Source organism: Saccostrea cucullata, unplaced genomic scaffold, assembly GCF_032062105.1.
Source record: "Saccostrea cucullata isolate Sc308-1 unplaced genomic scaffold, CSIRO_AGI_Scuc_v1 ctg3165, whole genome shotgun sequence".
NCBI lineage: Eukaryota > Metazoa > Mollusca > Bivalvia > Ostreida > Ostreidae > Saccostrea > Saccostrea cuccullata.
In genome coordinates this window covers 12,160-26,698 of record NW_026934338.1, presented here as the reverse complement: position 1 = coordinate 26,698, position 14,539 = coordinate 12,160, and the positions used below count along the sequence as shown (strand labels likewise).

Genomic DNA, 14,539 nt, shown 5'->3' with positions numbered 1-14,539 from the left:
GATTAAAAAAAAATATTATGTAGAATTGGTTGCTTTCTAGTTTTTACACGTGATCTTTCTTTTTTACAAAAAAAAATATACAATTATTGCTGTTTTTTTTTTAGGTCAATACAATGATTTAGCCATCTGAGGAGTACAATATTCACCGAGCCCGAAGTTAGTATACACAAAGCATGCATGAACACACGGATATCTTTAGCTTATTTGAATTAGTTATACCTATTATATTTTGTAATATTAACAACAACATGAATAGTAAAAATTTTGGTTTCATTTAAGTTCATATAATCTACAGAAGACTTGTACCTACTGAATATAGGACAGTTGAACTTCGATATCGCTAGACAGAACGTTATATCGTTAAAATGATATTGTCCTACGGACACGGTTTAACAAGCAAAAGAAACACGGGCTCGTACGAAACTCGTACTCAGTGCATTTACTACGAAAATCAATTGGATTTTTGTCTTTATATGGATTATTCTTGGGGATAAAAGGCATACGCAATCTCAAAAAGGTTTGTTTTTGACTAATTTGGTAGTTATTCTGAGTGCAAATCTTTTTATATTCTTCAAAATCATCTCGGAACTTATCTGCTCCGCTTCGCTACATTGCAACAGTTGCAAGTATATGGGACGTATTCTAACTGTGGTGAGGGCTTGTACACCGAGACTCAGTTAGATTATTCTAACTAGTGTCATTGATAATGATGAAGGGGGTTCATTTCTTTGGCTGCAGATGATGGTTGATGTTCATAGATAAAAAAAAAGAATTCTAAATGTTTATACCAAAAACAAAAACAAAAAACTAATAGAATAACTCTCAGAATATATATTACAGAAAAATAGATCCTGCACATGCTTCAATGATAAAGATAAGGTAACTCCATGGCCAGTCTCTCTCCAGCAAGGCAAATATCACAAGTCTCTGATGGTAAGGAATTGTGTGTGAAAATACAAAATTTATTTAGCGCTGCTTATAACAGGTCCAGTACAATCACTAGATTTAGCTACGTAGCTATATTTACTTACCTCAGGTATTTCAAGGTATTAACTATTTCAATGAAACTTTTTACAATTTTTCTTTTTATTAAAAGGAGAAACAAAATCAAATCTAAATCACTATTAATATTTATACTAAGGAGTTTTTAAAAAACAATCCAAAGCAGAGATAGTTTATGCATTACTGCATTTGGACAAATTGGGGAAACACATGTAATTCCATTGTTTGGTTAACTGCCCTCTCTGTTGGGTACCGTGAGGCATGACTGAGTATAATTACTTCACATTATGCTGAATAATCATCATGTTAAACAGAACCGGACTTCTTTGTCATTTCATTCAAGAAGTAACTGCTCTAACTTTCAAACATAGCCCCAAAACCTTTAGAACTTTAATTGCAATCACAAAGAAAAAGACAGTCTTCAAGAGAGATTTCTACATGAATTGTTAATGAGTTCATAGTTGAAAATGAGAACTGCACCAAAATGAGATTTTCTGCACATCTTGAGAAAAATGCTTTTTTATATATTAGATAAATAGTTAAGGTAGCTAAATAAAGCTACCTCAGGTAAATAAAGCTAAGTAGGTAAATCAAGCTACGTAGCTAAATATAATGATTATACCAGACCTGTCTAAAGCGCTCTACATTTAAAATATATTGATCAAAGAGATAATGATTTATACATATAGAACAAAACTCTGTACGTCATCTGATCTATAAGTTTATTTCTGATATTCATGTATCTGAAATATTTTTTGCAACCAAAAACATGTTACAAACGGCTAGCAAATACAATCTCTTAGATATGTTTGAAAACAATTGTAGCATTATATACAGTAAAAAGGAATTTTAATGTATGATTATCAAAACATTATGGACAACAGAGGAAAATCAATGTCGTGCTGCTCTGTCTGTAGATCCTGATATGTCTTTTTTCAGTAAAATACATACTATGTTGAACCCAAATAAATTGTGGCAGATTGCTAGAGAAGATCCCTCAAAAAGATTATTAATCATTTTTTTGATTCAGGTTTCATCGATGAAAATTGTTTGTAAATTTTGTCAATTTTGTGATAAGGTAACAAGTAACTATAATATGCACTTGATGTTAAGTTGCTTTACACTATTAGACGACAGAGAAAATATGTTTGAGGACATTTTAGATATACTTGATGTAAATGAGTATGTTTTGTTTGAGGATCAAGATCCTGAACTACAGTTTTTATCTTTAATGTGATGTGTTTTAAGGCACATGTTTTGAAAACATATCATTCACAAAATGGAAATGCATAATGATAATAGTTTCCTCATCCGTTTATAAAAACAAAAGTCTTTTTGCCATAGACTGTTGAAACCTGTAATGTCCTAGCAGAAAATTGTACATTTATATATATATATATATATATATATATATATATATATATATATATATATATATATATATATATATATATATATATATATATATATAGTTACTATTATATATATATATATTGAAACGGAAAGCCGTTTTCTATATTTTCATTATAGCGAAAGTTATCGCCCTTGTCATTTTAATAACTAATTATATATGTGCTTAAATAAATACTTAATTAGTGTTGAATTTGAATTAAAGTGATCAATAATAATCATTGTATGTTACTTTAGTTGGATTACTAAAGATTGGTTAATTAGAAGCTTGATTAGTTTTTTAAATAGTTTGTAAATAAATAATCACTAAGTATTTTAGATGGTGTTAGGATATATAGGATTTTTACTGGCGAGGATTGCGAGGTCGGTTCTAGAGGTAAAACTTGACAAACCTGTGTGTGTACATATAAGTGTGCGGACTTCCCTGCTTATATTGTACTGTTTTAAGTAGTAAGTGTGTGGTCATCCCTGCTTATTACTTGACAGAGTGTGTGGTCATCCCTGCTCTATGATTGTCATCTTAAAGTAGAAAGTGTGCGGACATCCCTGCTTGTTGCTGCGCAAGATCAGGTGTGTGGACATCCCTGCCTGCATCTTGTGGTAGAGCATTGGTGTGCGGACATCCCTGCCAGTGTCTCTAGCCTGGAACCGTGTACTAGTGTCAAGTGTGTGGTCATCCCTGCTTGTCACTGCGCAAGGGCAAGTGTGCGGTCATCCCTGCTTGTCTCTTGTGGAAGTGCGCTGGTGTGTGGACTTCCCTGCCAGTGTTACTTGTTCGCTACCAGTGAAAACCTTATATAACGTAGTACCAAGTGATTAAGACTGCGCATTGTACATATTTGCAGCATCTCAAGGCTATCCGTTTTTATCACGGGTACGAGCCTGCGGGGGTTCACAGGCAGTGACCTCCCTTGCACGTTACAATATATATATATATATATATATATATATATATATATATATATATATATATATATATATATATATATATATATATATATATATATATATATATATATATGTTTTCTTTTTTGCATCTTTTGTTGTTAATTAGTTAATTATCTGTTAATTCATACAAACTCTCCATTAATTTGGAGGAAATAAAGAATATCTTATCTTATCTTATCTATATATATATAAATATATATTTAAAAAGCACTAAAAAACCAACAACACTGTATAACCTAAATGTCGGATCTACCAAGTAGCTACAAGGTCACGGATGAAAATTTATATAAAGCACTATAAATTAACAAACTTAGTTACATATTGAAGTGGAAATTGAAGTATACCCGATAGACCGGACGTATTTCATAGCGGTCCGGATTTCTTTCTTTAATTATAGTGCTCTTACAAATTTCCAATTCAACATGTAACTTAGTTTGTAAATATATAGTGTTTAGTAGTAGTGCTAGTTGTTTTTTTTTTCTTTTTGTTCTTATGACCTTTTAACTTTTTTCTTTGTCTTGAGGAAGGGACAGGACGTCCCAAAAATTTGACAATTTTTATTGTTCGTGTCGTTGGTCATTTTAGTGCTTTACATATATATTTATTTATTCATACATGTATTTATTTATACATGTGAAAAACATAATCGTAATGTAACTATCTAAATAATAAAAACAACATATTTATAGCTTGAAAAATAGTAGAAATACCGGAATAATTTATTTGTTGATTTCTAATCATTGTTTTTTTTTTAAGTTTAAGACTCTGGTGTGACACATGGTAATTTTTTAAGGCCTGTATACAAGTTTATCTACTGTATATGATTTTGATATATGGAACTAATACACAATTCAACAAATTAAAATTTTCAATTTCATGCTGACCAAAGAAAAAATGCCATTTAATTTTAATGCTGTGTTCATACCTATTGAGGCATAGATTAATAAATGACTATATGTTTTGGCCTGATTGTTTTGAATTGACAGTTCACAACAAAATTGACAACAAAATAGATTTTTTTTTGAATTTCTCCTAGAGATTGATAAATATACAAGCTATAAATATATTCATAAGAGACACATTTAACCGATAATAGAATTAGATGAACATGTATTTACAATATTTTTTTTTCTTCATACATTTAATTAACATGAAAATAATTCCATTTAAGAATGGCCTAATTGCTCAGATGAGTTAGCCGTCAGGAAGTCATTTGTTTTCCTGAAAGATAACATTATTTATGAAGACCTCCGAGACGATTTAATACAAGAGGGTATAGTGAGTGAAAAAGAGGAAGATGCCTACGTATGTGAGAAAAACAACATGCGGTCAAAGCGTGAGAGACTCATTAAATTTATCATTAGGAAGAAAAGATGTCAAATCTTCATAGAGCTCCTGAGCAGAAAATCAGTTTTTGTTGCCAAGAAGATTATTGAAGCTCGTAAACAGGTTGAAGCGGAGGCTTCGAAATGTAAGTTTCACTTGTTCAAACATGTTCACTTAGCTATATGTATAAGTTTCAGTAAGCTATTCTGATCTTGCATTTCCTTACATTCCTCCCTCCGTGCAGTCAGCGTTACATTCAGTTCAGCTTTACTTAACTTTCTTTCTGAAGTTTTGTTTAGAACAACAGGTTAAATTTTACAGAGAATCCCTTCATTAAGACAATTTAATTAAATCATTCTAATGGAAGGCAGGATCATTTCTCATTCGCATAGGAGATAAAAAAAATAGATAGCTTAAAATATGTAGAATTAAAACTGAAATGAAAGATTCCTCGTGTGGATTTAATAATTCAATCAAAAGAAAGAAATTTATATTTAATAATAGCCTCAAAACAAGGTATGTCTCTCTTTTTCAGGTGTCACCAGAAATCCACCATTTTTAGTCACAGATGATCTTCTACAGAAACATATATCATGCCTGCATACACAACTGGAACCTCGTGAAATCGCTGATGAGATGTTTCAGTCTGGTGACATCACAGATAAAGACCACGACACTGTGACTGATCCTGACCGCAAATATACACGTGTGACGGAGCTGCTCCAAATCTTAAAGAAAAGGAATCTGTATTCCAACTTTGTGTATGTCCTTCAGTCTTTAAAGTATTTCCAGGTGCTAGAAATACTTGAAAAGGATATAAAAATGACAAAGAAGCCTTGTAAGTACTTCTCCATAAATATATATTCAAAGGAGCATAAGCCTGATTTTCAAAAAAAAAAAAAAAATGAAGTAAAATTTCATGAGCTCCCTAAAGCAAGAATGTTTCAGACTGATGCATTTAAAGCATGTGCTTTGTAACTTCTTTTTTCTAAGAACTAGCTATCATAATATGCATTTTGGCAGTTTGGATTGCATTTCACCCATGGGAATCTCTGAACTATTAATAAAAAGAGGCCGAGGGGCGACATCGCTCACCTGAGCACATTTGCCAGGAAAAAAGCACAAATCAAATTAGAACTGAAAAGTTTACCAAGGTGGGGAAGGGGGGGGGGGTGGGGGGCTTTGAATTTTAATACTTCTTGAGAATGCCTTCATAACAATAAAGCATACGACTTTGTTGTTCTTGCTAAATAGATTTATTTTAAAACATTTTGTTCCTGTATATTACTTCTTAATAATTTGAATTTGATTCCCCATCGTTTCCCTACCAACCCAAAAGGGCCATGATTTATAATTTGAATTTGATTCCCCATTGTTTCCCTTCCAACCCTAAAGGGCCATGATTTAAACAAATTTAAATCTTCAATACATGGGGATGCTTACATGTCAGTATGACGAAACATTGCTTTTCTGTTCTTGGGATATCGATTTTCCCCTTTATTTTTCCATGTAAAACTTTTTGATCCAAAATTGTATCCTCACACTACCCTTAGGGGTTATGATTTGAAAAAAAAATAAATTCTACACAAACCTGAAAATGATTCCATATACAGGTACATACGAGTATCACTAATCTTGGCTTTGCTACAGTGCAGGGAAATAATTTTGTTACAGCATCAATGCTGATTTTGGTGCTTCCTATGCTTGCTGATTTTGATGCTTCCTTTGCTTGCTGATTTTGATGCTAGTTATCCTTATCCTGATCCTGGTATGATCCTTATCCTGATGCTGGTTTGAAACAAGGTCAATGCTAGTAATGCTACAGGAAGTAGGATTATCCTGCCGGAAGTGGATAATTCAAAAACAGCATCGCTATTTTAATCCATTGATAATAATTTTTGGGGTAATTTTTATATGTTATTTTTTCCTTGATCTGTTTTCACTTTTTACCGAAAAAGTTTGCGATTTTTAACGAATTTCGTTTTGTCGTATTGCAATCGTAAAGAAACAAAATGGCGACACAGTGGAAGTTGCATTGGAAGTAAATCTTCATCTTGCGAAGTTATCGTAACATAGTTATTTAATATTGATTGCAGCTAAAATGCTATGTTTTATCCTTTTTGTGATGCGATGTCATTAGGTGGAATAGCCCTAGTGTGTGCAACGTGTAAGCATGGAAACGTGATGGACAATGAACATGATGAAGTTTGTCAAATCCAGATGAAAATTTATTGCGTGTCCTGTGAATATTTTAGCGAAAATATTAGGCTTTAAATGGAGAAGTCGTAGTCCAAAGAACCAAAAGATTCCCAGTACACTCACTACAACCACTCAGTGGGTATGTAAACAATGTTTGTTTTTTTTAATCAGATTATATAAAAATGGTAAAAATTATGTGAAACAGATTTAGTGTTTCAAAAAATTAAAAACTCAAAATTCTGAGCGATTAAGGCATTTAAACATGTTTAAACCCATGTGATTTTAAAGGTCAATTTTTACCTTAAATGATTTATTTTTAGATTTAGAATCTGCAGGTGCAGTATTCTGTGGTTAATCCACAAGGTATCAAGTGACAAGTCAAATTATACATAACTCATTGTTGCAACCACGGCCAAAATGTACAACCTTCTCCCATTCTGACCGTGGTCAAATGAGAAAGAATATTTTATAGCTCGATCATTAATATTTTGTAGCTCATTAAAATATTGACCAATGCAAATTAAGCAAAGTCAGATATTTTACTTTGATCATGATACCCAGTCGCAGTGTAAGAAACACTGTTGAAAGAATGTAAATTGTTCATTTCAATTGGGATGGAAAGAAACCCATGTTCACTTTCATTGTCATATGACGTACGTCACAATAAAGATTGAGGCATCAAGATAAAGATTAGGAAATTTTTTGATCAAGCAGCCACGAGCAGGAGAGCTTCATGCTTACAACAATGTGGTAATGTACATATATAACCTGACCAACTGATAACCAAGTCCACTCAAACGTAGTACATGTAATTCAATTTTTGAACCAATCTAGAAGTCAACTCTTAAACAATAGTATGCATGGTTACAGATTTTATCTTTGCAGTCTTAGTTAGGCTGTTCCCTATCAAGTACTGTCCTGTGTCTGGTTTATGAGTAGAATCTAGATTGTACGCAAGGCTTTAAACAGATATATAATTTTTTCAGAAGGCAGATATGTATCAATCCTGATATTTGAGCTACAATAGTGAATACAATGTCAATATGTATCAAATATTTGAATTGGTCATGTTGATCAGGAAGTCTTTTTTTGTATTGAACAAGAAGTGTTTGTGAAACACTATGCGGCCGGCGGTAACAAAGTTAAAAAACTTTGTTTTAGCATGTAGGTCACAGTCTAGGTCATAAGGTCTTTGATCTCAATGTCATTTGAAAGAACTTTATTAGTGGTATATGCATACCGAATATGAAGTCTCCATCTCCTATGATTATGGTAAAAGTTCGAAAGAACTATTTTAAGCATGTTGGTCACAGTCAAGGCCAAGGTCACAAGGTCATTGAAGTTGGTGTCTTTTGGAAGAACTTTGTAAGTTGAGTACACATGCCAAATATCAAGTCTCCACCTCTCAAAGTTAAAAAGTTATGGCGCATGTTCAAATTGACAATAGACAGACAGACAAACAGCTGAACAGATAAACAGACAGGACATAAAAAATATACGCTTCGGATCTATTGATCCGGGGGCATAAAAATTTTAAGAACAAACCATTTATTCACAATTTTTTATGAATAATTTTCATTTGGTTCAAAAGTCAGAATAAGCTATATACATGGTATATCCGCTGTAAAACAAAATTATTTTATATAAGTGGTGAGAATTATTACTGGTATGTATCTTTTTATAAAAAACTGGATTTTAAAATATGTTAATCATATGTAATTAACACAAAATATAAGTATAAACAAAAGAATGCCTTATTCTTTTTGCGATATTTAAATATTTTTACACACATATTGATATGCGTACTTAATCCTCACACAGAATCTTTATTATCGATTAATAATTTCAACCTCAATGGCTCCTTTTAAATAGTACTGGAGTTAAAAGAGAAAAGATGAGTGTTTGAAACTGTGATCATTACTTTGATATTAAATAGCCAAATATGTTCAATTTGTAAAGTTACTTATTGTCATTGTGCCCCTATTTCATAGCATAATTTATAAGTACTTTTAAAGTTTTAGTAGTCAGTGACAATTTATTTTCTTTTACCTGTAAAAAAAAATTATTGCTCTAAATGTGTAAAATTAAATATTTCCTCCTCAAGTTTGTATTTTGTATATTTGTGTGATGTGCACATTACTCACTGTATAAAGTTAACAATTGTAGTTAAAACTGTATTTATAGCATTGTTTTTCTAATATTTGGCATGTTTTGAAATTAACCTTATTAATGTTTCATATTTTTCAGGCCCATGACAGAGTAAACAAAGCAGAAATTCCCCCAGGATTAAATTAGCCTGGTCTTTTCTTTGGACCTAAATCCAGCTGATGAAATTCTATCTGTTAAAAAAATGAAAATTTAAGCCAGGAACTTCTGTTAATCAGACAGTGGGATTAAAACCGTCGTGATGATGTGCGCCAAATCCATTGATGACATACATATTATATACATTTTAAAGCTATCTCCCACTTAGATCTAAAATGAAATGGACAGAATTTAAAGTTTAAAGTGGATTTCAAGTGATTTGTGTATTGTAAATAATTAGATATGAGATGTATGTAAATAGAAATGCACCCCTGCTCTTTTGTACAATCTTACAACTGAACATGATGATTGTCCATATCTAAATTGATTTCATAAAATAAATGAAAACATATATTATACAGAAGTGTGATGTTTGTTTTAAGTATAATGTACTAATAGAGAGATAAATGTTTATATGATATTCTGTCCAAGTTGTATTTTTAGTAATTATACATTTAAAAAAAAAATACTCCCCTGATATTTTATTTTTGAGGACACCAACATTCCATGTAAATAGGCAATATTTCTGTGACATGTAGTGTTATTATTGAAGCTGAATGAAGCATATTCAATTCTTAATTGCATTTTCATGAATACCCTAAAAAAGATTGTTTAGATCACTTGAAAAAGAATATCAAACACTTATTGATGACTGGTAAAATTTTCACTGATGTGCCAAGATAAATGAATTTTAATGACAAAAATAGTAATACCGGTGTGTCCCGATTCATTTAATAATTCTTGATATTTTGAATTAAAAAAAAAACATTACTTTATTTGGATTTAATTCATTTAAAACTTTTATTGGAAAATTCCATATTTATAAATCTGCAATAAGAGACTGAATGTTGGGGTAACACATTGTTATTTAGGGTATTTTAGACTGAAGTAAATCATTTAAATACACAGAAATATAAGCTTGTAGCATTTTAAATGCATGGGAAACACACTTTTTAACATTTTAAAATTATGTTCACTATCCATAGGATTTTAAAACCAGTACAGGGAATAAAAATGACTTAACCATCAGCATTAATTTATTATAGCGTGTTCGTTATAACCATGTTTTACTGTGTAGATATTTTTTCCCTTATATTATGATACTAGACAGTGTAAACTAGACAGTGTAATAAATACATTTTCCCAATTGTTTAAGCCAGTAATTAATAAATCATCCAATATTTATATATGTTCTAGTGTAGTAGTGTACCATAGATTAAGAGTTTGCTGCTAGCCAGATATCTTTTCATCTTGATGATATACATGTGACATTAAAACTGTTAATTAAGTTACCGTACAAAACAAATATCGCAATTTTAAAAATGAAAACTTAACATGCTTAAGGTCAGACGTCACGTTCTTCAAAAATATATAACTTTTCTTAAGAATTCGTCATTGAAGTAGAGGTTACTAATTATTAGGGTACCTTACCAGGCATTTGGCCAAGATACCATAGGGTCATATTTCTTATATAACCCTGATGGGTAATCTTCTAATTGGCCTAAAACACAATTTTTGGTGTACTTAAATTTAAAAACATTTTAAAAACAATGTATAAATCGGAAGAGAATGACAAATATGACTAATTTTTTATATAATACCAAGAGATACAAAACATATATTTGAGGAACGTGTCGTCTGACCTTAACATGAAATTTACAGTAACATTTTCTATCAGTTTTTCTGTTCTGTCTTAATTAACCGCCTCGGTAAAATGTTCATTTTCTGAAAATTTGGCAAAATCTTATATCATCATTACCAAAATTTTCTTTTACCACTCCTTAGAAGCTAATAGTGCTGTGTTACAACGCACTTTGAAAAATTACGCACTTTGAAAAAAAATTTCAAAGTGCGTTAAAATCTGGGACCAAGCTAACGCACTTTGAAAAAAAAATAATTTTTTTTCAAAGTGCGTTAATATCGACCAAATTAACGCACTTTGAAATTAAATGTAAAGATTGATCAATATTCCTTCAAATAATCGGTATGATAAATAACAGATCCTGGTTTGATAACTTTTTTAATAAAATCACTGTAGGACCTGAGATACTGACGTGTTAAATATTTAAGGTTTTGATAAAATAAAAGGGAAAATTGAAGGGTCTTGAAAAAAAGAGTGATGATTGTTAAGTTCATTAATTCGTTTCTTCTTTTTTTAATTCTAGCCTTTGATAAGTAGATGTAAAGGTGTATAGGAGGCACTAACAGAGGACAGCTTCAAGCAACGTAGCATTTATCATAATAAAAAGGACCAATTTGATTGTTCAAAACTATGAAAATTCTTTCTCTCTATACCCCATTCATACGACATGATTTGCATACCTCAGTATATTTTACACATGAGTAAATTTACTCACATGTGCAATTTTTGTTGTATGGACTGAAATACTCATATGCAAATTCTGCACTGTTGAGTAAATTTACACCTGGTCAGGACTAGGTGCAAATTAACTTTTGCATACACTTTGTAGCAAATTATTAGTTCACGTGTGTAAATTGTGTCGTATGAACACGCATCAAATTTTCTTATGTGTGTCTTTTGTTTTGTCTATTGCATAATATCCATTTTAAGTGTTGTTTCGGTTGTGTATGCATTGGCGTGTAAAATATCAGTCCGTTAACATGGCGGCTAGATTGATTGATTGTTTGTTTATTGTTTACCGTCCCTCTCGAGAATTATTCCCTGATCACTTGCCGGTGGAGAGCTGCAAATTTTGTCCTATACTCGGCATTCAGAGCCATTGAGCAGGGAGGGATCTTTTTCATGCTTGTCAGCACCTACTGCGACACGGGACCTCGGTTTATATACGGTCTCATCCAAAGGACCGGTGTCCACATCCAACAATGGGATTCGAACCCGCGATGTAAGGATTAACTCCTTACTTTGCGACTCTATAGCAGACGCTTAAACCACTGCGTCACACGGGCGACTTGGTAGCTAGAAAAACAAGCTAATTCAGAGAATTCGTGTCCCCCGCTTAAGGAAAAAGTCGGCTCCCCCTGACTGAATTTGTAGAATTATTACATGTATACATGTATACTGAAGCAAATAAAATACATGTATGTCAATATGCATAATAAGATTTGATTGCTTATTCTTCATTATGTGTATAGAATATTTTATATGGAATTTTTATCACACTGTAATGATGATTTTATAACCTCGATCATAAATTTTTGATTTCACATGCTGAATACTATCATTTAGTTAAAAAAAAGTATTAAAAAAAAAGGAAGAAAGGTCCGACCAAGATTTGATCCCGAGACCTCTCACATTTGAAGCGAGAGACATAACCACTAGACCACGGAATCGCTTTAGATGGTGTGAAGTATATGCAGAAGTGAAGTCACATACATGTATATATATTCATGTTTTCATGATCGGTATATTCTCAAAATTTTACACAATCCATGGTGTTTGATTTATTTAGCCTTTATTAAACAGTTCTAATAGATGTAATAAGAACATAAAGTCCGCCGAGAACCTGTTTTATACGCAATAACTCTCCCCATGCCCCTGCGCTAAAAATAGCGACATATAATACTATAAATACTAATAAAACAAACGGGGCGGGGCACTTTGAGAGGGGCGAGAGGCGTCCTAGGGAGTTTTGATTTAGAATTACATTGCATAAGCTCAAAATCTTCAAGAATTATCGCCCGATAATAATAGTATTACACACAGACAGAATGTATAAATTTACGACCTTTTGACCTCATAATCAATAAGGGTCTTCATTAGGCCACAGGCAGTTGTTATATAAAATTTCATTGCAATAGCTCAAATGGTTCTAGAGATATCGTGTGGAAACGAAAGTGTTTTAACAGACAGCATTTGCTTATTTGTGACCTTGACCTTTGACCTTTTGACCTCAAAATCAATAGGGTCTTCTTTAGTCCATAGGGAGTTGCTATGCCAAATTTCATTGCAAAAGCTCAAAGGGTTCTCGAGATATCGTGTGGAAACGAAAGCGTTACAGACAGACAGAAAGACGGACGGACGGACAAACCCAAATTAATATCCCCCACTTTTCAAGCGGGGGACAAAAAACTATTAAACAAGGAGCGCCATTATACCCTCCGAGATAAATTTTCGAATTTGCAAAAACGAGAGCATCTTGCACCCTTTCTGGCAAACCTATGTTTATGTCTCTAAAGATATAGCTGTGGTCGCAAACAAGTACCCTGTAGGATCAATAAGTAGTGTCCTTACTATTCAAGTTCTCTTCTTGGGAATGCTCCGGAGCTATGATAGGAACATGTATTCCATTTATCGCTCGGGCCCCAATACCGTTTAGCTCTTGATGACTTTCTTCTACCTTTCTCTGTTTTTAATTCTGGCAAACTACTCATATTTTAAGTTAATGTTACAGGAATTTCAATAAACTGGTGAAAATAAGCATTCGTAAATAACCTCCTTGGCACCTAATCTCATCATGCATGTCAAGGGGTTCGTGTTAATTTCCTTTTAATATTTTTGTATTGTTCAAAGATTTTTGAGATTGATCACATGATTCTACTAGAAAATGCGTAATTTTTATATGATATTCAAGCAGATGTTTTATAATGGCCTCGAAAATTGATGTAATGTAGATTTCTCAATGGCAAAAATATTTGTAACTTGTCCTATTTCTGTCGAAGACGTCAACAAGTAGATAGCAAGTCACCTTTTTCTTTACACAATCTCTTCTACAAAATTCGGGACAGAATCCATTTTGCATTTTCCAACAGTATAGCAATATGAGTGTATTTTTGAGAAAATTGTTTTGTTATTAAAATGTGTTATTATGATTAATTTGTATATAATTTAAACCCTTATGATTAAACTAAATAACATTTTTAAATTGTTTCAAAAGAAATTTTTCTGTACAATCGATTATATACATGTAGCATTATATAAGAAATCAATAATGCACAGGACGACCATAAAGTCATTTTGCTTCAATTAAAGCTTTAAAAAGTTCTTCCATCGCAAATATGAACAACTGTAGTTTATAAATGTTTTATTTTTTTTTTCATTGAAATAGTTTTCCTTCTTCGTGTGTAAATTCTTATACCATTCTTTCTCCTTGAAGTTAAAGTCATCAAGTTGTACTCAGAATCAGTTGAACGGACCCCCTCCCCTCCCTAGTTTCTTTGAGGAAGATTTAAAAGTTAGTTTTAACAGTTGGTCTAATACCCAAACAGTAAGGAAATACCCCTTCTCTTTAAAAAAAAAATGACAATTCTGAATCTGTCCATCTCTTAAGTTTATATGAAAACGTGAGGAATAACTAATAGGACATAAATCTCGTCTGAACGCATAGCAAATTAACTTTTACTTAAGTGTGTAGATTTACTTATTATATGT

At 32.0% G+C, this 14,539-nt stretch overlaps 1 protein-coding gene across 1 annotated transcript; it reads left to right on the top strand.

Annotated features, from left to right (window-relative positions):
• Positions 1 to 770: 770 nt before the first annotated feature.
• On the top strand, positions 771 to 5,524 carry LOC134240555 (uncharacterized; the record flags this gene model as incomplete). The annotated part of the gene is made up of 3 exons (XM_062722645.1): positions 771 to 933; positions 4,532 to 4,831; positions 5,222 to 5,524. Coding segments are annotated over exons 1-3 (649 nt in total), but the record flags the coding sequence as incomplete, so codon positions are not given.
• Positions 5,525 to 14,539: the final 9,015 nt, after the last annotated feature.